Here is a 26,978-nt window from a genome sequence, read left to right on the forward strand (position 1 = left end):
TTAATCAGGTCCCACTTGTTTACTTTTGTTTTTATTTCCATTACTCTAGGAGGTGGGTCATAGAGGATCTTGCTTTGATTTATGTCTTCAAGTGATCTGCCTATGTTTTCCTCTAAGAGTTTTATAGTTTCTGGTCTTACATTTAGGCTTTAATCCATTTTGAGTTTATCTTTGTGAATGGTGTTAGGAAGTGTTCTAATTTCATTCTTTTACATGTAGCTGTCCAGTTTTCCCAACACCGTTTATTGAACAGGCTATCTTTGCCCCATTGTTTATCTTGTTTGTCAAAAATAAGGTCCACATAGGTGCATGGGTTTATTTCTGGGCTTTCCATTTTGTTTCATTGGTTTATATTTGTTTTTGTGCTAGTACCATACAGTCTTGATGACTGTAGCTTTGTAGTATAATCTGAAGTCAGGAAGGTTGATTGCTTCAGTTCCATTCTTTCTCAAGACTGCTTTGGCCATTTGGAGTCTTTTGTGTTTCCATATGAATTGTGAAATTTTTTGTTCTAGTTCTGTGAAAAATGCCATTGGTAATTTGCTGGGAACGCATTGAATCTGTAGCTTGCATTTGGTAGTATAGTCATTTCCACAATATTGATTCTTCCTACCCAGGAACATGGAATTTGTTTATGTTGTCTTTGATTTCTTTTATTAATGTCTTATAATTTTCTGTATACAGTTCTTTTGTCTCCCTAGGTAACTTTATTCCTAGATATTTAACTCTTTTTGTTGCAGTGGTAAATAGAATTGATTCCTTAATTTCTTTCTGAATTTTCATTGTTAGTGTATAGAAATGCAAGTGATTTCTGTGTATTGATTTTGTATCCTGCAACTTTGATAAATTCACTGATGAGCTCTAGTAATTTTCTGATACTATCTTTAGGGTTTTCTATGTATAGTATCATATCATCTGCAAACAGTGAGAGCTTTACTTCTTTTCTGATCTGGATTCCTTGTATTTCTTTTTCTTCTGTGATTGCTGTAGCTAGAACTTCCAGAATTATGTTGAACAATAGTGGTGAAAGTGGACACCCTTGTCTTGTTCCTGATGTTAGGGGGGATGCTTTCAGTTTTTCACCACTGAGAATGTGTTTGCTGTTAGGGCTTCCCTGGTGGCTCAGAGGTTAAAGCTTCTACCTGCAATGCGGGAGACCCAGGTTCAATCCCTGGGTTGGGAAGATCCCCTGGAGAAGGAAATGGGAACCCATTCCAGTTTTCTTGCCTGGCGAATCCCATGGAGGAAGGAGCCTGGTGGGCTACAGTCCACGGGGTCGCAAAGAGTCGGACACAGCTGAGCTACTTCACTTTCACTTTATCACATACAGCCTTTAATATGTTGAGGTAGGTTCCTTCTATGCCCAGTTTTTGAAGAGTTTTCATCATAAATGGGTGCTGAATTTTGTCAAAGGCTTTTTCTGCATCTATTGAGAGGATCATATGGTTTTTATCTTTCAGTTTGCTAATATGCTGTATCACATGGATTGATTTGCATATATTAAAGAATCCTTGCATGCCTGGAATAAACCCAACTTGATCATGGTGTTTGAGCAGTTTGATGTGTTGCTGCATTCTGTTTGCTAAAATTTTGCTGAGGATTTTTGCATCTATGCTCATCAGTGATATTGGCCTGTGGTTTTCTTCTTTTGTGTTGTCTTTGTCTGGTTTTGGTATCAGGGCGATGATGGCCTCATAAAATGTGTGTGGAAGTGTTCTTTCCTCTGCAGTGTTTTGAAAGAGTTTCAGAAGGATAGACATTAGCTCTTCTCTAAATGTTTGCTAGAATTCTCCTGAGAAAGTATCTGGTCCTGGGCTTTTGTTTTTTGGGAGATTTTTGATCACAGCTTCAGTTTCAGTACCTGTAATTGAGTTGCTCATAATTCCTATTTCTTGTTGGTTCAGTCTTGAAAGACTGATCTTTTCTAAGAATCTGTCCATTTCTTCCAGGTTATCTATTTTATTGCCATATAGTTTTTCATAATACTCTCTTTTGTATTACTTCATTGTCTGTTGTAACCTATTCTTTTTCATTTCTAATTTTGTTGATTTGATTCTTCTCTCTCTTGCTCTTGATGAGTCTGGCTAAAGGTGTCTCAATTTTGTTTATCTTCTCAAAGAACCAGCTTTTAGTTTTATTAATCTTTACTATTGTTTCTTTTATTTCTTTTTCATTTATTTCTGCTTAGATCTTTATGATTTCTTTCCTTCTACTAATTTTGGGGTTTTTTGTTCTTCTTTTTCCAGTTGTTTTAGGTGTAAAGTTAGGTTGTCTATTTGATGTTGTTCTTGTTTCTTGAGGTAGGATTGTATTGCTATAAACTTCCCTCTTAGAACTGCTTTTGCTGCATCCCATGGGTTTTGAGTTGTCATGTTTTCATTGTTGTTTGTTTCTAGAAATTTTTTAATTTCCTTTTTGATTTCTTCAGTAACCTGTTGGTTATTTAGAAATGTGTTGTTTAATCTCCATGTGTTTGTGTTTCTTACAGTTTTTTTTCCCTGTAATTGATATCCAGTCTCATAGTGTCATGGTCGGAAGATGCTTGATATGATTTCAGTTTTTTAAAAATTTACTGAGGTTTCATTTGTGACCCAGGATGTGGTCTTTCCTGGAGAATGTTCCATGTGCGTTTGAGAAGAAGGTGTATTCTTCTGTGTTTTGATGGAATGTCCTGAAGATACAATCAATGAGATCCATTTCATCTAATGTATTATTTAAGACTTGTGTTTCCTTATTAATTTTCTGTTTTGATGATGTGTCCATTGGTGTGAGTAGGGTGTTAAAGTCTCCTAGTATTATCGTGTTACTGTCAATTTCTCCTTTTATGTCTGTTAGTGTTTTTCTTATGTATTGAGGTGCTCCTATGCTGGGTGCATATGTATTTACAATTGTTAAGTCGTCTTCTTGGATTGATACCTCAATTATTATGTAGTGTCCTTCCTTATCTCTTGTAATATTCTTTAAGATCTATTTTGTCTGATGTGAGGATTGCTACAGCAGCTTTCTTTTGTTTCCCATTTGCGTGGAATATATTTTTCCATCCTCTCACTTTCAGTCTATATGTGTCTTTAGGTCTGAAGTGGGTTTCTTGTAGACAGCGTATATATGTGTCTTGTTTTTGTATCCATTCAGCCAGTCTGTGTCTTTTGGTTGGAGCATTTAATCGATTAACATTTAAAGTAATTATTGATATATATGTTCCTATTGCCATTTTCTTAATTGTTTGGGGTTTACTTTGTAGATTTTTTTCTTTTCTTGTGTTTCTTGAGTATATAGGTCCTGTTAACATTTGTGGTAAAGCTGGTTTGGTGGTACTGAATTCTCTTTAACTTTTGCTTGTCTGAAAAGCTTTTTATTTTTCCATCAATTTTGAATGATATCCTTGCTGGGTACAGTAACCTTGGTTGTAGATTTTTCCCTTTCAGTACTTTAAATATATCCTGCCATTCCCTTCTGGCCTGCAGTTTCTGCTGAAAGATCAGCTGTTAAATGTAAGGGGTTTCCTTTGTATGTTACTTGTTACTTTTCCCTTGCTGCTTTTAATATTCTTTCTTTGTGCTTAGACTTTGTTAGTTTGATTAGTATGCATCTTGGTATGTTTCTCCTTGGGTTTATCCTGTATAGGACTCTCTGTGCCTCTTGGACTTGATTGACTATTTCTTTTTCCATGTTTGGGAAATTTTCAACTATAATCTCTTCAAAAATTTTCTCATACCCTTTCTTTTTCTCTTCTTCTGGGACCCCTATAATTGAATATTGGTGTGTTTGATATTGTCCCAGAGGTCTCTGAGACTGTCCTCAGCTCTTTTCATTCTCTTTACTTTATTCTGCTCTTCAGAAGTTATTTCCACCATTTTATCTTCCAGCTCACTGATTCGTTCTTCTGCTTCAGATATTCTGCTATTGATTCCTTCTAGAGTATTTTTAATTTCAGTAATGGTGTTGTTTCTCTCTGCATGTTTATTCTTTAATTCTTCTAGGTCTTTGTTAATTGATTTTTGCATTTTCTCCATATTGTTTTCAAGGTTTTTAATCATCTTTACTATCATTATTCTGAATTCTTTTTCAGGTAGTTTGCCTGTTTCCTCTAAATTTATTTGAACTTCCTTGTTTCTAGTATGTTCCTTTATTTGTGTAGTATTTCTCTGCCTTTTCTTTTTTTTTTTTTTTAATTTATAGTGTTTGAGGTCTCCTTTTCCCAGGCTTCAGGGCTGAATCTTTCTTCCTTTTGGTTTCTACCCTCTTTAGGTTGGTCCAGTGGTTTTCGTAAGCTTTGGGTAGGGTGTGATGTTTATTTGTTTGTTTTTCCTCTGATGGGCAAGGCTGAGTGAGGTGGTACTCCTGTTTGCTGAAGACTGGGTTTGTATTTTTGGTTTGTTTGTTGTTTAGATGAGGCATCCTGCACGGGGTGCTACTGATGGTTGGGTGATGCTGGGTCGGGTCTTGTATTCAAGTGGTTTCCTTTGTGTTTGTTCTCACTATTTGGTACTCTCTAAGGTTAGTTATCTGGTAGTCTGGGGTCTTGGAGTCAGTGCTCCCACTTCAGAGGCTCATGACTTGATCTCTCTGGTCAGGAACGAAGATTCCACAAGTGGTTTGTTATGGCATTAAGTGAGATTAAAACAAATATCCAAAAATGAGAAACCAAAGATGAACCCCAGACAAATGACAGTTACAAAATCAGGCAAAAAATAATTAAAATATTGGAATGTATACATATACATATATACCCATAAGCAAAGTCAAAACAACCAACAAAAATAAAGTATAGTAGATTGACCAGGTGAACAAAGGAAATCAGAAATCTATTTACCAGTTAAAAACAAAACTAACTAAAGCACAAACTGGAAAACAAAACTAAAGCTGGGTGCCAAGTGGGTAATAAAGCAGTGAAAACAAAACTAACAAATATGTTTAGAGGAAGGGAAGGAAAGAATAGATATGCAAAGTTAAATAGAGGTAGATGAAGAAGATTTATATACATTAAAGTTTAACTGCAAGGGGAAAAGAACAGTAGGGAAGGCAAACAAAGGAATAAATGTAGAAAAAATATAATAGGTTTAAAAAAATTTTAAACTAAAATTATAAAAAAGAATAGAAGAAGAAGAAAAAAAAAACGGAAGCAGAAAGAAAAAAGGAAAACTCCATAGAACTGCACAAGCCCAATGTAGAGGCAGAGGTTTATAACAACCATAAAAAATGTGACTGAGAGGGGAGAAAAAAAAGCTCAAAAGCTTAATTAGATTTCATAGTGTCAGTAAAATCGACAACTGCAACGGGGTAGGGGGGGAAATAGAAAAAATCCCAAAGTATCTACAGAACAAGTCAAAACATAATAATAAAGGTTTTTCTTGAGTCACTGCTGTCAGAGTCCCTTCCCTCGCTGGGAGTCACAGTCCACTTCACCTCCCTGGGATGCCCTTCAACACTGTGCTGGTATCTGGACCTGCTGTGGGGGCAGCTCAGATTATAACCTGGTCCTACTCCTGTGTGTTCTTGCCTCCAAAGTCCCCAGCTATCAGAACTAGTGTGTTTTCTTTTGCGGGAGCTCTCAATGGCCTTTATATATTCCACAGACACAGAGTCTGCCTAGATGATCGTGTGGATTTAATCTGCAGCTTGTACAGCTGGTGGGAGGGTTTGGGCCTTCTTCCTTAGCCACACCACCCCTGGGTTTCAGTTGTGGTTTTATTTCCACCTCTGCATGTGGGTTGTCCACTGGGGTTTGCTCCTGAGGCTGCCCTGGAGGACTTGGGTTTGCCCTGTGAGGGCCAGGAGTGGAGGTGTGCAGCTGCTTGGGTCGCAGGGGTTCTGGCAGCACCAGGTTCTCAGGGGAGTTGGCGGCCAGGGCAGCAGGAAATATAGTGCTCTAGAGGGGTATGGCAACCAGTATTGGCCAATACGCTCCAGTATTCTTGCCTGGAGCACGGCCCCTGACAGAGAAGCCTGGCAGGCCATGGTCTACGAGGTCTCAAAGAGTGGGACGCTACCAAAGCGACCCTGCGCACGTAGATGCAAGACTTCTTTTGCCTGTGGCAGCGCTGCCCCAGTGAGAGTTGAGCGTGAAGGTGGTGCAGCTGCTTGGCCTGTGGGGATCCTGGTGGCGTCAAGTGTGCAGGGACACGGACTGCCTCTGCTGCGGAGTTATGGCCCTGTCAGAGTCTTTTTTCAAGCCTCCTGTAGCTGGCGATCAGAAGGCCTCTTTGGCCGGTCTTTCTCCGCAGCTCCGCCGGTTCAGGCACTTAGAGGGCCGCCCCCTGGCTGGGGTCATACTCTGTAGCTCAGTGCATCAGGCATTTGATGGGCCTGCCTCTGTTGTTCAGCTGCAGATGCTGCTGTGTGGGGAGAGAGAGGCTGTGGTGATGGCTCCACCCATTACTCATGACTCAGCAGTGAAGTGAAGTCGCTCAGTTGTGTCCCCATGGACTCTTTGCGACCCCATGGACTGTAGCCTACCAGACTCCTCAGTCCATGGAATTTTTCAGGCAAGAGTACTGGAGTGGGTTGCCATTTCCTTATTGCCTTGCTTCTATGGCTTTTATGCTTCTATGCTTCTATGGCAGCTTTCCTCTACAGGCATTTCCCATCACAGTCTCCTTCCTGACATCCCCTTGATCTGTCTCTCTGCAGTCAACAGCAGTCCTTGCCCTGGGATTGCTCCACAATCCCTAAACTCCAGCTCCCAGCCACTGCGCTTTTCAGGGGACTTGCGTCCCTGTCCAGGGTATGTATGGCTGCAGCGAGGACTGTTTGATTCTCATTCCATTTAGCCTGCTACAATCAGCTGTTTCAGTGTCAGCCTTAAATGTTCCTCCTCTGACTCAGACAGTTGCCCCGATATGGGGATTGGACTTCTGCTTTAGTTCCCCCACCTGCCGAGGGCAGGTCCAGTCCTACTGACACTCCTGTTTTTCCTCCTAGTTCCTTCCTCCTACCGAGTTTTGCATGGTTTATATATTCTCTTCCACTGGTCAGGTACTCCTGTCCACTCTCAGCTGGTATTCTGCATGCACTTCTGTGTCTGAAGGTGTACTCCTGATGCATCCGTGGAGAGAGATGTACTCCCTGTCCACCTGCTCCTCCACCATCTTGTTCTTTCCTTTATAGACTTTTTCATGATGGCCATTCTGACTGCTGTGAGGTGATACTGCATTGTAGTTTTGACTTGCATTTCTTTAACAATTTGCGATGCCAAGCACTTTTTCGTGTGCCTCTTGGCCATCTGTATGTCTTCTTTGGAGAAATGTCTATATAGGTCCTCTATATAATGCCTATATAGGCCCATTTTTTTAAAAAGGATGTATTTATTCAGTTTTGGCTACACTGGGTCTTCTTTGCTGTGTGTGGGCTTTCTCTAGTTGTGGCAAGCAGGGACTACTCTTCATTGCCGTGCATGAGCTTCTCATTGCAGTTGCTTCTCTTGTTCCGGAGCACAGGCTCTAGGCTTGTGGACTTCGGTATTTGTGGGGTGTGGACTCGGAAGTTGTATTACATGGACTTATTTGTCCCATGGCCTGTGGGATTTTCCTGGGCCAGGGATTGAACCTGTGTCCCCTGTGTTGGCAGGTGGATTCTTGACCACTAGACCACCAGGAAAGCCCCTGCTGACCATTGTTTTTATGGGGTTGTTCATTTTCTTGATATTGAGCTGCATAAGCTGTTTGTAAATTTTGGAGACTAATCCCATTTTGGTCACATCGTTTGCAAATATTTTCTGCCATTTTGTGGGTTGTCTTTATGTTTTGTTCATGGTTTCTTTTGCTGTGCAAAAGCTTCTGTGTTGAATTAGGTCCCTTTTTTGTTTATTTTTTTAAGTTACTTTTTATTGGAGTATGGTCGATATAAGGTGTTAATTTCTGCTGTATGGCAGAATGAATCCGTTATACACATATGTAGATAGTTTTTTTTTAGGTGCTATTCCCATATAGGTCATTACACAATATTGAGTAGAGTGCTCTGTGCTATGTAGGAGGACCTTATTAGTTATTTAGTTATATATCATAGTGTATATATATCAATCACAATCTCCTAGTTTATCCTTCCCTGCTTCCCCCTTGATAACTATAAATTTGTTTTCTACATCTGTGACACCATTTTTGTTCTAAATGGATGCATTTGTACCATGTTTTAAAATTCCACATATGAGCAATATCATATTTGTCTTTCTCTGACTTTCTTCACTTAGTATTACAATCTTTGGGTCCATCCATGTTGTCACAAATGGCATTATTTGGATCTTTTTAATGACTGAGCAATAGTCCGTTGTATATATGTACCACATTTTTTAAAAACCATTCCTTTGTCAATGGGCATTTAGGTTGCTTCCATGTGTTGGCTATTGTAAATAGTGCTGCAGTGAACTTTGGGATGCATGTGTCTTTTCAAATTATGCTTTTCTCTGTACATTTGACCAGGAATAGGATTGCTGGATCATATGGTAGCTCTTTTTAATCCATTGGTTTATTTGTGTTTTTATTTCCGTTACTCTAAGAGACATATTGGAAAAGATATTTCTGAAATTTCTGTTAACAAGTGTTTTTCCTGTGATTTCCTCTTAACGTTTTATAGTATCTGGTCTTATGTTTAGGTCTTTAACCCATTTTGAATTTATTTTTGTGTTAGTGTTAGAGAATGTTCTTATTTCATTCTTTTACAGGTAGCTATCCAGTTTTCCCAACACCACTTATTGAAGAGACTTCTCTCCGTTGTATATTCTTATCTCTTTTGTCATAGATTAATTGACTGTAGGTGCATGGGTTTATTTCTGGGTGTTCTATCCTGTTCCATTGATCAGCATTTCTGTTTCTCTGCCAGTGCCATACTGTTTTGATTGCTATAGCTTTGTAGTATGGTCTGAAGTTGGAGCGCCTGATTCCTCCAGCTCCGTTTTTCTTTCTCACAATTGTTTTGGCTCTTCAGGGTCTTTTGTGTCTCCATACAAATTAGAAATTTTTTTTTCTACATCTGCAAAAAAATGCCTTTGGTAATTCGATGGGGATTGCATTGAATCTGTAGATTGCCTTGAGTAGTATAGTCATTTTGAGAATATTGATTCTTCCAATCCAAGAATTTGGTATCTGTTTTGTGTTATCTTTAATTTCTTTCATAAATATTTTATGGTTTTCTGAGTACAGGTCTTCTGCCTCCTTAAGTGGGTTTATTCTAGGTATTTTATTACTTTTGATGTCATGATAAGTGGAATTATTTCATTAATTTCTCTTTCTGATCTTTCATTGTTAATGTATTAAAATACAAGAGGTTCCTGTGCATTAATTTTGTATCCTGCAACTTTACTGAATCCATTGTTGTAGTTTTCTGGTTGCATCTTTAGGATTTTCTATATATAGTGTCATGTCATCTTCTAACAGTGATAGTTTTACTTCTTTTCCTATCTGGATTCCTTTTGTTCCTTTATCTTCTCTGACTGCCATGGCTAGGACTTCCAAAACTATGTTGAATAAAAGTGGCGATAGTGGATGTTCTTGTCTTGTTTCTGATCTTAGAGAGAATGCTTTCAGCTTTTCACTTTTATGAATGATATTAGTTGTGGGTTTGTCATATATATAGCCTTTACTATGTTGAGGTAAGTTCCCTCTTTGCCCACTTTTTGGAGAGTTTTCAATCATTAATGGGTATTGAATTTTGTGAAAAGTTTTTTTTGTATCCCCTAATATAAGCATATGATTTTTTAATATTTATTTATTCTTATTTTGAGCTGTGCTGTGTCTTCATTGCTGCATGGACTTTCTCTAGTTGTGGTGAGCAGGGGCTGCTCTCTGAGGTGGTGCTCAGGCTTCTTATTGCGGTGGCTTCTCTTGTTGCAGAGTCCAGGCTCTAGGGCCACAGGCTTCAGTAGTTGCAGTTCAAGGGGTCCAGAGTGCAGTCTCAGTAGTTGCCTGGGCTTTGTTGCTCCATGGCATGTGAGTCTTCCCAGATGAGGGATCGAACCCGTGTCTCCTGCATTGGCAGGGGGCTTATTATCCACTGCACTACCAGGGAAGGCCCTGAGCATATGGTTTTTATTCTTCAGTTTGTTGATGTGATGAATCATGCTGATTGATCTCCAGTACTGAAGAATCCTTGCATCCCTGCAATAAATTCCACTTGATTGAGCTGGGTGATTCTTTTAATATATTGTTGGATTCAGTTCGCTAGCATTTTGTTTTTTGTATCTGTGTTCATCAGTGATATTTGCTTGTATTCCTCCTTGGGTTTATCCTGCCTGGGACTCTCTGAACTTCCTGGCCTTGAGTGAGTGTTTTCTTTTTCATGTTAGGGAAGTTTTCACATATAATCTCTTCACATATTTTCTTGGGCCCTTTCTCTCTCTTCTCTGAGAACCCTATAATGTGAATGAAAGTCGCTCAGTCGTGTTCATCTCTTTGCGACCCCATGGACTCTATAGTCCATGGGATTCTCCAGGCCAGAATACTGCTGTGGGTAGCCTTTCTCTTCTCCAGAGGATCTTCCCAACCCAGGGATTGAACACAGGTCTCCCACATTGCAGGCAGATTCTTTACCAGCTGAGCCAAAAGGGAAGCCCAAGAATACTGCAGTGGGTAACCTATCCCTTCTCCACCAGATCTTCCCGACCCAGGAATTGAACCAGAGTCTCCTGCATTGCAGGCGGATTCTTTACCAACTGAGCTATCAGGGAAATAAATGTGAATGTTGCCTTTAATGTACCATGAGTCTCTTTGACTGTTCTCATTTGTTTTCCTTTTTTCCCCTTTATTCTGCTCTGTAGCAGCATATCCACCATATGTCTTCCAGCTCAGTTACCTGTTTTCCTGCCTCATTTAACTTGCCATTGACACCTGTAGTATATTTTTCTTTTCAGTTCTTGTAAGATTGATCTCTGTTTGTTCTTTAGGTCTTCTAGCTCTTTATTAAACATTTCTTGTATCTTCTCATTCTCTGCCTTCATTCTGTTTTTAAGGTCTTGGATCATCTTTACTATCATTACTCTGAATTCTTTTTTGTGTAGATTGTGTATCTCCACTTTGTTGTTCTTCTGGGGTTTTATATTTTTACTTGATCTGGGAGCTACTCCTCTGATATCTCATTTTGTCTGCTTTCTGTGATTGTGGTTTTCGTTCCACAGACTGCAGGGTAGTGAAAGTGAAGTAGTCATCATCGATTAGTCTTCTTGCTTCTGCTTTCTGACCCCTGGTGGATGAGGCCTAAGAGGCTTATACAGACTTCCTTGTGAGAGAGACTCGTTCTGCCCACTTATGGGTGGACCTGGTTCTTGACCATCTGTGGGGCAGGGCCGTGTCAAGGGGGCAGCTTGTGGGCTCAGAAAGATTTTAGGCAGCCTGTGTGCTGATTGGTGGGGCTGTGTTCCTGCTCTGCTGGTTTGACTTCAGGTATCCCAGCGCTGGAGTCTACAGGCTGTTGGTTGGGGCCAGATCTTGGGGAGAAAATAGCACCCTCCAAGAGAGCTCACGCCAATGAGTACTCCCCAGAATTACTGCCACCAGTGTTTCTGTCCTTGCAGTGAGCCATACCCAAGCCCTGCTTCTGCCAGAGACGCTCTGATTCCAGCAGATAGGTCTGGCCCAGGCTTTTATGAGATCGCTGTTTATTTGTTTTTTACCCTGGTCGTGGTGTACAGGAGACCTTGTGTGCATTCTCCGAGAGTGGAGTTTTTGTTCCCTCCATTACTGTGAATTTCTTGTAATCAAACCTTGCTTGCTGAGAGTTGAAAGCCAGTTTGTTCTGAAGGCTCTTCCTGATACCAGACCTCCAGGCTGGGGAGCCTGACATGGGGCTCAGAAATTTCACTCCTGTGGGAGAACCTCAGGAATATAATTATTTTCCAGTTTGTGAGTTGCCCATCTAGTGGGACTGGCATTTTGATTTTATTGCATTTGTGCCTCTCCTGCCCTCTTGTGGCTTCTTCTTTGTCTTTGGATGTAGGATATCTTTTTTGGTAGGTTCCAGTCTTGTTTTTTGTTTGTTTTGCTTGTTTTTTGGTTGATGATTGTTCATCATTTAGTTGCAATTTTGATTTCTTTTGAGAAGTGAGCCTATGTACAATATTACTCCACCATCTTGTCTCCATACTGGTTAACTCTCTGTAAATGGTGTTTTAAATTTCAAATTCTACTTTATTCTTGGTCTGTAGGAAAGCAGTTGGCTTTTGCATGTTAACCTTATCTGCTGCACTATAATTGTTTATTCTTAGTTCCAGGATTAGGGTTTTTTTGTTCTGTTTTTGGTTTTCCATAGATGGACATTCTACACTTATCTGCAAACAGGGAAAGTTTAGTTTCTTTCTTCCCAATCTGCAAGACTTTGTTTCCTTTCTTGTTTTACAGCGACAGCTAGGATTTCCAGTGTACTATTGAAAAGCAGAGTGAAAGGAGACATCCTTGCCTTGCTCTTGATCTTAGTGGGAAAGCCTCTCGCCAATAAGTATGATGTTAGCTGTAGATTTTTATAGATGCTCTTTATCAAGGTAAGGAGGTTACTCCCTATTTCTAGCTTACAGACAGTGTTTTATCATGAGTAAGTGTTGGATTTTGTCAGATGCTTTTTCTGCATGTACTGATAAGATCACATGAGTTTTCACCTTTAGTCTGTTGACATAGTGGGTTATATTCATGGCTTTTTGAATGTTGAACCAGCTTTGTGTACCTTGAATAAATCTTATTTCATTGTGGTGTATAGTTCTTTTCATGTATTCAATTTGATTGTCTAATACTTGGTTGAGGATTTTTACATCTATGATCATGAGAGATGTAGGTCTGTTGTTTTCTTGTAATGTCTTTGCCTAGATTTCATATTAGGACAATGCCAGTGAGCGACTTCACTTTCACTTTTCACTTTCATGCATTGGAGAAGGAAATGGCACCCTACTCCAGTGTTCTTGCCTGGAGACTTCCTGGGACAGGGGAGCCTGGTAGGCTGCCATCTATGGGGTCACACAGAGTTGGACACAACTGAAGTGACTTAGCAGCAGCAGCCCTATATAATGAGTTAGGGAATATTCTCTCTGCTTCTGACTTGTGAAAAAAATTGCAGAGAATTGGTATAGTTTCTTCCAGAAATTATGGTGAATGTTAGGTAGAATTCACCAGTGAACCCATCTGGATCCAGTACTTTCTGTTCTCTGAAGTTACTGATTCAGTTTCATCACATAGGCCTATTTTTAAAAAGAATTTTCTGTTTCATCGAGGTTATCAAATTTGTGGACATAGAGTTGTTTATAGTATTCTTTCATTAAACTTCTAATGTACATGAAATCTATAGTGATATCCCCTCTTTCATTTTTGATGATAGTAATTTGTGTCTCTTCCCCCCACCCCCCACCCACCCTCTTGGCTGGCTACATTCTTACTGATCTTTTTCAAAGAGCCAGCTTTTGATTTTGTTAATTTTTTTTCCATTGACTTCTTGGTTTCAATTTCATTGATTTTGGGTCTAGTTTTTATTATTTCTCTTCTGCTTATTTTTAATTTTACTTGCTCCTGTTTTCTTAAGATAAAAGTTTAGGTTATGGATTTTTTTTTTTTTTTTTTTGTCTTTTAGTATGCCTTAAAATTTTTTATTGAAAGATGGACCTGATATACTACTAATGCAGTGAGTGGTAAGGGGGAGGAGAGCATTCTATTCAGAAGATCAGTTTCGGTCTTTTGGTGAAGATGTGTCTCCTGTACATTTTGGGCTTGTCTGACACTAGATTTTGGTTAGGCATCTTTGGCAGGAGTATCAAGATGCTCTGTTCTCATTGCATTCTGTTGGTTGGTACACTATTTTCATTTAGTCTCATTACTGATGATGTTCACTTGATTATTTGATTAAGGTGGTGTGTGTCTGTGTTTTCCTTTGTAATTAATAAATACTTTGTGGGGAAGAATTAGAAATTTAGAAAAATATTTATTTTTCTCATACCTTCAATTTATTTATTTATATTATCTAAATATGGACTTATAGTTTTCTCTTAGTTTAGTGGATTATAATCTTTAACCATCATTATTTGTCACAGATTTGAGCATTAAGAACTCTCTTAATTATCTATTTTTAGTACATCAGCAATTCTTTGAGTTTTTTTTTTTTCCTTTTTTTTTTTTTTTTTGGCTATAAGAAGATAGTCTAAGTTAATCTTATACTTTACCTATCTCAGTCCTGGATTCAGCTATTTCTATAAGGAGCTGTGCTTCTTTTTAGAAAAGAATGATGTTTAGAAGTCAGGATTCAGCTGTTAGGTGTGCCAGTTGCTGTTGGGCTGTTGCCGTTCCCATGTATGTATACACATGGATATATATACTCAAACACATGTACATGCACATATATCCTTTTGTATATTTATTTGTCCATATTTATCCCTAACAACATATACTCACATTGAAATGTTCAGTCCTTTTAATCCTTCACCACAAGACTTATCCTAGTGTTCTCCCTTTCTGAGAATGAGCAATGAGACCCATCATAGTTAGTATTTTGACTTTTATTTAAGTACTTTATTAAAGTACTTGTCAGGTACTGTGCTAAGTGCTTTATTTTACTTATCTAATTTGATCTTCTCAACAGCAGTGTAAAAGATTTTCAGAAGAAAAACTGGAGACTAAAGGAGATGGTATAAGTTCCCCATACAACCCACTGAATAGCAGAACTCGGGTTGGAACCTTGGTCTGTGTGACTGTGGTGTTTGTGCTCTTAACCATTAAGCTACTTTTAGCCAGTGCTGCCATAAGCATAATCCTTCAGGATTAACTCCTGAAGGAGTCGGGGTTTGCTGTGGTATACCGTATGCATGCATAAAGTTTTGGTAAGCCCTGACATACTACCCTTCAAAAGGTTGAACTAGTCTGTGCCTACCAACATGGACAGTGCTGACTTGCTGGCAGCCTCCCTAACACTGAATATTATCTGTTACTTTAGTTTTATGTAGTTTGATTTTTCAACTTAATCAGTTGCAAAAACCCCTGTCCTCTGCCATCTCTTCATAACAAAGCCTGTTTGTTCTTCTCAAAATTGTTTATTGTTTTCTGTTATTCTTAGAACACTGTCCAGATGTTTCAGCATGGTCTTCAGGAAGACTCTTTATGATATGGCCTCTCTCCTCTTTCTGTACCTGAGTCTTTGCACTATGGTCCAGCATGCCACACCTGTTTCAGTTCTCTAACCACATCCTTTGTCTTGCCTCTGAGGTTTTGTATGTATTGTTCCTTTTCCCTAGAATACCTTTCCCTCTATCTAGTCACTTTGCTCTTTTCAGCCAGGTTTTGCTTATTTTTCAGTTCACAGTTTAGATTCATTTCCTTCAGGCAACCTGTGATGCCTTTTCTATGTGGTTTATTAAACTGAAGTCAGAGGAAACCTTACTGAGGTATTGACTGTATCTGTGAAAATGGCCAAGTAAATGAAAAAGTATAAGCAGCTTTCGAACTCTTATACTAGTTTATGGCAAACTACAATGTAGTTAATTGTGTTTTTTTCCATACAGTACCTGCCAGCCTGTCTGGACTTGACCCAAAGGACATCGTGGCAGTGCTGAATGAGGAGGGAGGCTACCATCAGATCGGACCAGCAGGGTCCTGTACCGACTTCTTCATCATGTCAGTGACCATAGCATTTGCCACCCAGTTGGAGCAGGTGAGATTGGTGATTCACGAAGAATCTGAAAACATTTTATTTTTAAAATCTGTCTTTTAGGTATTGAAAAGACTTGTAAGTAGACTTAAAAAATAATTTAGAATAATGTTTTCTTTCACGTCAGAAAACATTTTTGTTTTAGGAAAAAAATAAATAGGGATGATCTTGGTAGTAAGAGAATAAATTAGATCTCTTAGAATTTAGAAGAAAGACCATGAGTAAACATTGTTTTACATTGTATTGTGTGACATTGTTAGGACTGGTATGAAATGATTCCCCTCCCTCACCCCCACCCACAAGTATTAAATTATTTACTTTTTGGAGAAATGTATAATGTTGGGAACATTGTCTCAGTCATACCTTAATAGCTATCAGGTCTGGGATTCGATTTTACCCTATTTACAGACTAATAAATTATCCCAAATTCTGCCAGAAGATAGTAGATTCTTAGATCAGGGATAAAGGAGTGTATTACTCTCAGCCCAGCAAACAATATGACTATCAGTGTATTTCTTTCAGTTTCTTCTACCCCAAGTACCGTGGCAGTGACATAGAGGGGCCTAGGTGGTTTCTCCACATTCACCGGGTATGTCCCAGTTTAGGAATACAGAATTTAGGCAATGTACCACTTTTAGCACAAGCAGTACTAGTCTTTGTCTGGGAAGACATGTTACAAGGTTATGAGTTGCACAGTAGTGAGGGCCTGACAGTCTTGGTACACAGTAAGAATGTACCGACCAGGATGAATTCTGGCAGCATTCAGGCTTATTTGTTAGTTTGTAAACAAGGTAATATCTAGTCCCAGAATGTGTGGAGATGCTTAAGGCCTATGGCTGATTATCTCTTCCCATCAATGGCTCAGCACAACAGTAGCTGTTATTTCCTGCCCTTTTCAGGATCAAGTGCAGTTTTTTTTGACATTATGTTGATCTATAGTGTGTGAAATAAATTAATGTTTTTAAAAAATAGAGACTATAATTTATGACTTTACATTTTTATCATGCTATTCACTTTCTTAGAGGTATACATTTTTCAGATAATCCACATGCATAAGTGAAATATGAGTTAGTGACCACACTAAATCTTTGTAAGGTTTATCAGGTAAAGATTTTTCTTAGGAAATAATATTTAGCTTTGTCACACTGAATGCATGCCCACTCTACAAAGTACTTTTATATATGCGTTTTCTTTGAGCATTTCTTTGAAAAAGAGTAATACTCTTTCTCTCCCAATTTGGTCCTCTCATTTTCTCATTAACACTTTGTATGTGTTTTTGTCTTTCTCCATCAGTTTCCTTATTTCTTTCTTCTCTTCATAAAACTGCTTGTTGATTGCCCTGCTTAATATGCCTCACTGGCTGGGGGGAAAGCTAGCTGCCTATTGTCTGTTCATTAATCACATCAGATAATGATCCTATTGTATTTTTATTATGTTATTAAATACCTGCAAAGTATTTAAAATCACTACTTTATTTTTAAAAATATTTTTTCAGCTTCCCTGGGAAGGCATAGTTGTTAATATTTATCAATCACTCACTTTTGTTATGTTTTGTGAAATACTTTGCTAATGTTGGGTTTAAACGTACCACAACTTTAGGAGGTCATTAGTTTTACTTTTGAGATAAGGAAACCAACTCTTGAGAAAGTTCTGTAACTAGTAAATATACTTAGGAATTTCCAGCCATCGGGTCACTTTCCACATTCTGTTGCCGTATTTTGCTCCCTCTGAAGGAGTTTTGGAGTAAGATCAATTTGAGCTGGAGTCTCATTCTCATACTTACTAGCTTCTTTAATTTAGGGAACTTACTTAACCTTTCTCAGGCTTGAATTTTCTTGGTTGTATGGTGTTGGTACTACCAGCTTTGTGGGTGTGTGTGAGGAATGAAATAAAACTAATGTGCTTAACATGTAGTTTGTATGTGTCAAGCTATACACACATACATGTGCTATATGGTGAAAGCTAATCGACCTGTTTGAATCCACCACTAAAACTAATTCAGTTCTTGCTAATACAAAGGAACTGATTAGGACAAATCACTCAGCTTAGTTAAAAATGTAAAACAAGCTTGTCTGGCAAGCTATTTGAAACCTCTGATAAAAATTAAGCCAAATATGTACCTCCAAAGATTAAACAGAAAATTACCATAGAACTCAACAATTTCACTACTGGGTATATATGAAAAAAATTGAAAACAAGGTATTCAAATAAAAACTTAAACGAAATATTCATAGCAGCATTATTCACAATCCCAGAATATCACAGAAATAACACAGTGACCATCCATGGATGAATGGATTAATTATACACACACACACAATGGAATATTAGTGGAATATTATTCAACTGTAAAACAAATGAGGTACTGATCCATGCTACAGCAAGGATGAATGTTGCAAGCATGCTGAGCAAATAAGCCATATATGAAAGGCCACATACTGTATGACTCCATTTATAAAAAAGTATCCAGAACAGGGCAAACTCAGAGAGACAAAAAGCAGATTTGTGATTTCCGGGTGTGGGAACAGTTGCAGGGGTGTGGAATGGGAGTGGCTGCTTACTGCTTCTGGTGTTTCTGCTTGGGGTGACTGAAAAGTTCCGGGACAAGGTGTGGTGATGGTTGCACAGTATTGTGAATGTACCTAATGTTACTGAAATGCACAGTATTTAATGGTTAAAATGTTAACTTTTCTGTTATATGTATTTTACAATAATTTTTTAAAACACACAAAAAAATAAGCCCAGTAATTTATTCATACCCTGATATTGCTTAGTATTACTTGTTTGCTTTTTTGGGGGGAGGGACTAGCCCAAGGATTTTTAAAAATAGCATTTTAGATTTCTTCTTCTCAAGCTAGTCAAAGGCCATGTGAAAGAACATTTAGTAGTAAAGAAACATATTTTTCAGATGCAGATAAGGGACTTAGAATACTGATACTATAAAGTAGTAGAATGGAGGAGTGAGATTATAATAAAAATACTGGATGATAATAATCTTACAAAGACTCCTTTTTAAATAGTGAAATTAAGGGTAAACAAAACAAAACTGTTTCTAAATCCAAGGGTGATAAAGGATTTTTAAAAGCATCTCTTCCCTTAATGGGAATTACTTAGAAGTAAGTGTACTATGAAATATAAAAGGGCTATCTTTATTTCTTAAAATTTTTGTTGCTGCCTGATTACGGAAGAAAGGAAAGGGAAAGTCTCTTTTAAGTAAACTCAGAAATAATCACCCATAAGGGCAGAATATTTTTTCCTCAGATATTTTCCAATTCATGTAACAGTTGACTGTGTGCTGGGTAGAATTGTAGAAGTGAACATGTATTATTTCTTTTAATCTTCAAATAACCATAGGAGAAGTGGAGCTGCAGAATGATTAAGTACTTGTCTAGTCTCAAGGCAAGCCATTGGTGGAACCAAGGTTGAGGACTGGAGAGTACTCCAGAATTTGTTCTTAATAACTACAATATTAGTAGTTTTTGATTATGATTTTAGATTTGATTAATGATTAAAATCTAATCAATTAAACAAATACATTTTAAAGTATAAGATTAAAGTAATAACATATATAATACAGAGGTTCGTGACATTGTACAAGAGGCAGTGATCAAGACCATCTCCAAGAAAAAGAAATGCAAAAAGGCAAAATGGTTGTCTGAGGAGGACTTACAGATAGCTATGAAAAGAAAAGTGAAAGGCAAAGAAGAAAAGGAAAGATACACCCATTTAAATGCAGAGTTCCAAAGAATAGCAAGGAGAGATAAGAAAGCCTTCCTCAGTGATCAGGACAAAGAAATAGAGGAAAACGATAGAATGGGAAAGACTAGAGATCTCTTCAAGAAAATTAGAGATACCAGGGGAACTTTTCATGCACAGATGGGCACAATAAAGGACAGAAATGGTATGGACCCAACAGAAGCAGAAGATATTAAGAAGAGGTGGCGAGAATACACAGAGCTATACAAAAAAGATCTTCACGACCCAGAAGTAGCAGAAGTAGATGTTCTTCTGGGATTCCCTTGCTTTCTCTGTGATCCAACGGATATTGGCAATTTGATCTCTGGTTCTTTTACCTTTTCTAAATCCAGCTTGTACATCTGGTAGTTCTCGGGTCACGTACTGTTGAAGCCTAGCTCGAAGAATTTTGAGCACTACCTTGCTTCGTGTGAAATGAATGCAGTTGTACAGTAGTTTGAACATTCCTTGGCATTGCCCTTCTTTGGGATTGGAATGAAAACTGACCTTTTCCAGTCCTGTGGCCACTGCTGAGTTTCCAAATTGGCTGGCATGTTGAGTACAGCACTTTCACAGCATCGTCCTTTAGGATTTTAAATAGCTCAACTGGATTTCCATCACCTCCACTTGCTTGGTTTGTAGTAATGCTTCCTAAGGTCTGCTTGACTTCACACCCCAGGATGTCTGGCTGTAGGTGAGTGAGCACACAGTCATGGTTATATGGGCCATTAAGACCATTTTTGTCTTTTGTTAATTCTTGCCACCTCTTCTTAATCTCTTTTACTTCTGTTAAGTCCTTGCTGTTTCTGTCCTTTATTGTGCCCATCTTTAAATGAAATGTTCCCTTAGTATCTTCCAGATTTTCAATCTATACCTCCATTCTTTTTCCAAGATCTTGGATCATCTTTAGTATCATTACTCTGAATTCTTTTTCACATAGATTGCCTATCTTCACGTCACTTAGTTACTGTTCTGGGGTCTTATCTTGTTCCTTTGTCTGGGACAGATTCTTCTGTTATATCGTTTTATCTTCCTGTGATTTCAGTTTCTCTTCCACAGGCTGTAGGATTGTAGTTCTTTTTTGCTACTTCTTTCTGCCTGTGGTGGATGAGGCCAGCCCAAGGGGCTTGTGCAGGTCTCCTGGTAGGAAGGACTGGTCCCTGCCTATTGGCTGGTGGAGCTGGGAGTCATCCTTTGGTGGGCAGGGCAATATTAAAGGCTGTGTTTAGTGGGCAGCTGTAGGCTCAGAAAGCCTTTATGCGGTTTATCTGCTAATTGGTAGGGCTGTGTCTCGCCCTGTTCATTGCTTGACTTGTTGCATCCCAGCACTGGAGCCTACAGGTTGTTGGGTGGGGCCAGGTCTTGTTAAAAAATGGTGGCCACCAGGAGGGTTCACGCCAATGGGTACTCCCCAGAAATACCACCACTGGCATCTTTATCCCTGCAGTGAGCCGCATCCACCCCACCTCTCACACCTTCACAGGACACCCTGCAACATCAGCAGTCAGGTCTGGCCCAGGATCTCACGAGGTCACTGCTTTTTCCCGTGTTCCTGGTGTGCCCGAGACCTTGTGTGCATCCTCCAAGAGCGGAGTTTCTCTTTTCCCTGGTCTGAGGGTTTCCTGTGAGCAGGCTTTGCTGGTCTTCAAAGCCAGGTGCTCTGGGGCTTCTCCCAAGACCAGCCCTCCACACTGGGGAGCCTCATGTGGGGCTCAGAACTTTCACTCCTGTGGGAGAACTTTTGTGATATAATTGTTTTCCAGTTTGTGGGTTGCCCACCCAGGGGTATGGAATTTAATTTTATCGTGGTTGTCCCTCTCCTACCCCCTTGTTGTTGCTCCTTGTTTGTCTTTGGATGTAGGATATCTTTTTTGGTATGTTCCAGTGGTTTTTCTTCCTTTCCCCCTCCCGTGGTTGTTTAGCAGTTGTGAATTTGGTGGTTTTTTGAGAAGAGGTGAGCTCACATCCCTCTACTCCACCATCTTGTTCCACCCTCAGTAAACATTTCATTGGTGAAGGGCTCCATTTTCCCCCCTGCAATAGCTCTTTATAGTGGGTGGAAGATAGCCTTTTGTAGCTGTTAATTTACAGGTCTCCAAGTTTTGTAGGAATAACTAAAAAACCATTTTTTTTCTTTCATCAAAAGCCCTGGACTGAGAATTTATAAGGAAAAGTTCAGTGTCAAATATTTCACTACTTTCTTCTAAAATAATATTTATGGACTTTTCATAGACTAATTAAATGAAATGTGAACTCTAAAACAACATAAGTGTTATGTTATACAACATAAATGTATAAAAATATTTTAGTTTCATTTTGCTTGTCTAAGTAAACCTTTAAAAATTAAAACTAGTAACTTAGTAGCAATCTGGCAGAGATTTAGAAATTTTGAGTTACTAATTGAAGGCCTGAATTAAAAATCATTTTAGCAAATGTTTTTGTAGTTTATCAGACATCTATAAGCATGTTTAGTGGTTTATAAAGTAATAATCTTTCCCCCCCCCCCCTTAAATGTTTAGTTAATTCCATGTACCATGAAACTTCCAGAAAGACAGCCCGAGTTTTTCTTTTATTATTCTTTACTGGGAAATGATGTTACAAATGAACCCTTCAATGATTTGATCAACCCAAACTTTGAGCCAGAGAGAGCATCTGTTCGTATCCGGAGCAGTGTAGAAATTCTTCGTGTTTACCTGACTCTTCATTCTAAACTACAGGTAAGTACAGCAGAAAATTGTTTCCAATTAGAGCTTATTTTTTTGTAAGCATTAAAGAGGTGCCTAAACTCTCTTGTTTCTGAAGTACATACCATCTTTCTACCACATCTTATTTTTTTAGGAATTATCCTGACTTGTAAGTCATAAGATGATAGTTATTTCAGAATGTTAGGAGATGTAACATTTTAGTTATTTTGAAAAGAGGTAGGTCAGTTATCAATCATTTATCATATTCAGTAACAAATTGTACCTGGAACTCAAACCTGTGAGCATCACGAATGTTTCATTACTGTTACTGGAGGTTGGCTGTTACCATACAGATCACACTCTAGAGTTCAGAATTTATAAACCTTTTTGCTATTAAAGCAAAGAGATAATAAAACAACTTTTTAAAACCTGCCCTTGAATTAAGTAATTTTGTAAACCAATTTTAAATAGGACTTTATTTTTTAGAAAAGTTTCTCTAATCTGAAATTACTTCTCTGTTCATGATGATTAGCTTTAATCAGACTGAAATGGGTGGCGAAATGTAGGGTGGGGTAGTCCTTTTTTATACTAAAGTGATTCAATAGACTTTGCTTGTACTTTGGGTGGATAGTACAAAAAGCATAAAGAAATTTTAGTGGAACTAAATTTTAGAGGTGGTTGCTAAATCCAAGGTATTTAGAATGTTGACGATTATATAAAATGATGAAGGAAAACAGTAGTTTGATCTTATATCTAACATATTCCTCACCAAACTATTGACTTACATATCAATTTGATTCTTATGGACTTGTAAGTCATAAAAATCCTTTCTTTCCAGCCCGTTAAAAATATCACACTTAATAACATTAAGACTGACATTAGAATTAAAAATATTTTTATGTAATGATTGCATATTGTTCATGTGAATAGTAGGTCTGCTGAGGCTTCAGGGTAGTAAGGGAAAAGAATAGTTATGTAACACATACCTGGAACAGCCATTTGTTTTTTTTTTCTTTTTTGGTAGTTTCCAAAGGTGGTAATGTCCAGGTTTTGATTAGCTAGCAGTGATTCACAGTACATTCCATCTCAGTGATATTCTCTTTTATCTTTTACTGTTAAGCACTGTTTTATATAGAGAGTTTGAAAAACAAGAAAAAAGAAAAATTCATAGTGTTTTATGGGTGAATAAAACAGAATTATTTGAAGTTCTTTAGTTCAAATAGGGCTGATCCACTCACTTAGTTTTTAAGAACTGTGCTTAAATTAATGTTATAATGAAAAGAGAAAAGAATGGTGGATGTATTTCTCTGTTTAAATTCATGTATTCATGATACAGTTTGCATATATACAATAAGATAGTATGGTAAAATATTAAAGTAACCATAGCTCACCAAGGAGACAGAAAAGAGAACAAGAAGTAACATGTAATGTCTATGGATGATGATTCATGTTGAGGTTTGACTGAAAACAACAAAATTCTGTAAAGCAGTTATCCTTCAATTAAAAAATAAATTTTTTAAAAAGTAACACATAGGAGTAAACAATACTGCAAGGAAAAGTGAAAAGAATTAATAACTTTATTATTGAGTTCTGGGTAACTTTGTACTTTATCAACAGTTTTAGCAATCAGGTATGAGAATCTTAGTCACTAGCAGTCAGTAAGATAACCTGCATTCTGCTTTCCTTCTCTGAATCATTTTATAACTTTGTTGTTAAGTTTGTGTGTTTAGGATAAAGGAGAAAGTGTAAATCCTGGTTTTGAATTTCCCTTTCATATTAGATCCATCTCTGCTGTGGAGATCAGTCACTTGGAAGTACAGAAATACCCTTAACCGGACTACTGAAAAAGGGTAGTACAGAAATTAACCATCGCCCAGTCATAGTTGAGGGTGCTTTTACCCTTGACCCTCCAAACCGAGCCAAACAAAAGCTTGCGCCTATTCCTGTGGAGCTGGCCCCCACGGTGGGAGTGTCTGTGGCTCTGCAGAGAGAAGGCGTGAACGCCCAGGCAAGTAGCAACCCACCTTCCCCTCCTCCAGCTTCTCCGATACGTTGGTCATTAGTTACAAAAGTCAAATTTCAGATGCATCATCTCACATAAGAGAGTATTTATCACTCTTAATTCATGGTCTTCATTATACGATAACCCCTTCTCTAAAAAGACCCTTCTGAAAAGTGCTGTGACTTCTGCCATGGTTCATAAGTGACTCTGCCCAGAGTCTTTGAGTCCAGTTTTCTCACATAGTGGAAACCATCTCCCACACTCCAACTCAGCATCAGTGACCACAGGACTCTGGTGGAAGAGACTGTTTTTAGACCTGGTTTCTGGGGATCTGCATTAATAGATCTTTTTTAGTTGACTCAGCCTTAGCTAAGGTTCTCGGTTCCTTAGTGCTTCACAGTCCTCATACTGTCTCCAGGCAATAGAAACATTTATTTGAATGTAGATGTTTTTTGATTATATATAGCCCTTGAGTCAACTTTAGCATCCTGTTCTTTTAAATAACTGATTTTTATGTAGACTCTGAACTAAAGTAAGAATTTAAAAGGACACATACGCATGTATTTTTGGAGGATAGTGAACCAAAGGAAGAAAATCATACTAGACTTCTGGGTTTTTGGTTTTTGTTTGTTTTCTAGTAATGTGGACCTCCTTTGTATTGCTTTGGTAGGAATAACCATTCTTGGGGACACCTATGCCTGACTTCCTTTATTGAACATCCCTTCGTAGGCATTAGGATGCATTTTGATACTGAGCTCTGGATATCATATTTCCTTCCTGTTCATCTCCCTTTTTCTGGTCCTAGATGCTATAAGAAAATATGCAAATTATGAAGAAAAATAGACTAGGAATATCCAAACTGGGAAAGGAAGCTTTTTAAAAAAAAAAAAACAAACAACATCACGTTTTTTGCTTAATTATGAAGGAAAGTTCTTTGCAAATTATACTTTATTTAAAAATTGTTTTTAGTCTTTAATTGAATTAAAGACCCAGAATGAACATGAGCCACACCATTCAAAGAAGAGAGTTTTAACCCCCATAAAGGAGAAGGCACATACTGGGCCGCAGTCACCCAGCGGGTCCCCTGCTCCACCTCACAACCAGTCACCTCCAACCAAAGACGACGCGACAGAAAGTGAAGTGGAAAGCTTATTGTACGATAAGGACGCAAAACTCAATCCAAAGGGTAAGATGTTCTTTTCACAGATCATTTAGGTTTAGATTTTCCGGCCATCTGATAAATGACTGTGAGGGTTTTCATGGGCGCTAAGTAAAAACTGTAAGTTTTTTTTTTTAAAGAGCCAGTAATGTGTGGTGATGTTTTAAAAAAAAAAAAAAAAAAAATCAGTTTAAAGTAATTGCAACTTATGTAACTTCATAATAGAATTTGCTAACAGAAAATTTTTCATTGACTTTCATACTAGAAATAGTATCTTATTCAAAGGAAATTAAAGAATATAGTTCTTTGAAGTAGATTTTCAGCAATCTCAAATTCATTGGAATTTTAGAGAAAAGAGATACTGCCTCTTACAGTAAACTGAAAATAATCATTTTTGATCTCAACTCTAAAGTTGAGACAGTTTGAGAATACACATTTATCTGTCTTATACAATTTTTCTACCTGTTACATAAGAATCTGTAGTTAAATTTAGTAGTATAAATGGTAAGAGCAGTGGTGGATTAGGAATTAGAAGTTTGGGTGCAAGTTATAGGTGTTTCCATAAGTAGCTATAGGACTTGAGCCATTCACTAAACATCTGTGATATATAATAGGATTGGAATAGATATCTCTGTCTTTTCAGTTTTAAAAATTTTTATTGCAGTGTAGTTGATTTCCAGTGTTGTGTTAGTTTCAGGGGTACAGCCCAGTGAATCAGCTGTACATATATCTACTCTCTTTGAGATTCTTTTCCCAAGGCCATTACAGAGTATTGAGTTCCCTGTGCTAGACAGTAGGTCCTTACTAGTCACCTGTTTTATATATAGTAGTGTGTATATGTTAGTCCCATATCCCAATTTATCTCTCCCCCCACTTTACCCCCTGGTGACCATAAGTGTGTTTTTTACATCCGTGACTGTATTTTCTGTTATGTAAATAAGACCATGTGTACCACTCTTTGTAGATTCCACATATAAGTATTATTATTGATACTTGTCTTTGTCAAGTTTTATTTTGTTAGACTATGTCATATGTGTCTAAAATAACCAAGCTACTTTTTTTAAAAAAAAAAAGGATGTAATTATTTACAAAATTACTGTAAAATACTGATGTATATCTGCAGCAAGTCTCAAACACAATCTTTGCAATACTAAGTTATATTCACCTGCTTCTTAGAAATAAGTTAGTGCCAGGCTGCTGTCAGACATTGCTGCCTCAGTACTATATGCTTTTTAAGTTCTGCGCTACATCTTGAGAGTGAGAGTAAGGTTTTCTTTTTTTTTTCCCCCACAGTTCTATGATGGGAATTAAACATCTTGAGAATGAGAATAAGGTCTTTTTTTTTCCCACAGTTCTATGATGGGAATTAAAGCCTACATAATTTTGGACAAATCACTTGGAAGTTTATGCTTCAGTTCATATGTTTATTTAGTTGAGTTATTTAGTTGAGTCTTTGAGATTATATCTTTAAATTATCTGAGTAACTTAAGAGAAATTGCTTGCAAATGAAATTTTTTTTTTTTTAATTTTTATGTTCACCTTAGCTATCAATTCTTCTGTACCTGCAATACTGGCCCAGCCAGTGACAACATCTGTTGCTTCAGAAACAGCCTCAGGACAGAAGATTGCTGTTCCTGCAACATCACATCATTTTTGCTTTTCAATAGACTTGAGGAGTATCCATGATTTGGAGGTTGGGTTTCCAATCAACTGTATACTAAGGTATGATTTGATTTTGTTTCAGAGTGTTATTTTCTGAGAAGAAATGCCTTTTCTGTATTTGGGGTGTTGTAGACAA

At 37.9% G+C, this 26,978-nt stretch overlaps 1 protein-coding gene across 3 annotated transcripts in view; it reads left to right on the forward strand.

The window, feature by feature from the left end:
• The window catches only part of CEP120 (centrosomal protein 120), an 81,606-nt gene that overhangs the window by 20,290 nt on the left and 34,338 nt on the right, over positions 1-26,978 (forward strand). For all 3 annotated transcript variants that reach the window (XM_061150904.1, XM_061150905.1, XM_061150907.1), the window contains 5 exons: positions 15,455-15,603; positions 21,855-22,052; positions 23,800-24,027; positions 24,991-25,207; positions 26,725-26,902. In XM_061150904.1, coding sequence (XP_061006887.1) covers positions 15,455-15,603; positions 21,855-22,052; positions 23,800-24,027; positions 24,991-25,207; positions 26,725-26,902 — 970 coding nt within the window. The remainder of the gene's footprint in view (positions 1-15,454; positions 15,604-21,854; positions 22,053-23,799; positions 24,028-24,990; positions 25,208-26,724; positions 26,903-26,978) is intronic.

Source organism: Dama dama, chromosome 9 (genome assembly GCF_033118175.1).
Source record: "Dama dama isolate Ldn47 chromosome 9, ASM3311817v1, whole genome shotgun sequence".
NCBI classification, from domain to species: domain Eukaryota; kingdom Metazoa; phylum Chordata; class Mammalia; order Artiodactyla; family Cervidae; genus Dama; species Dama dama.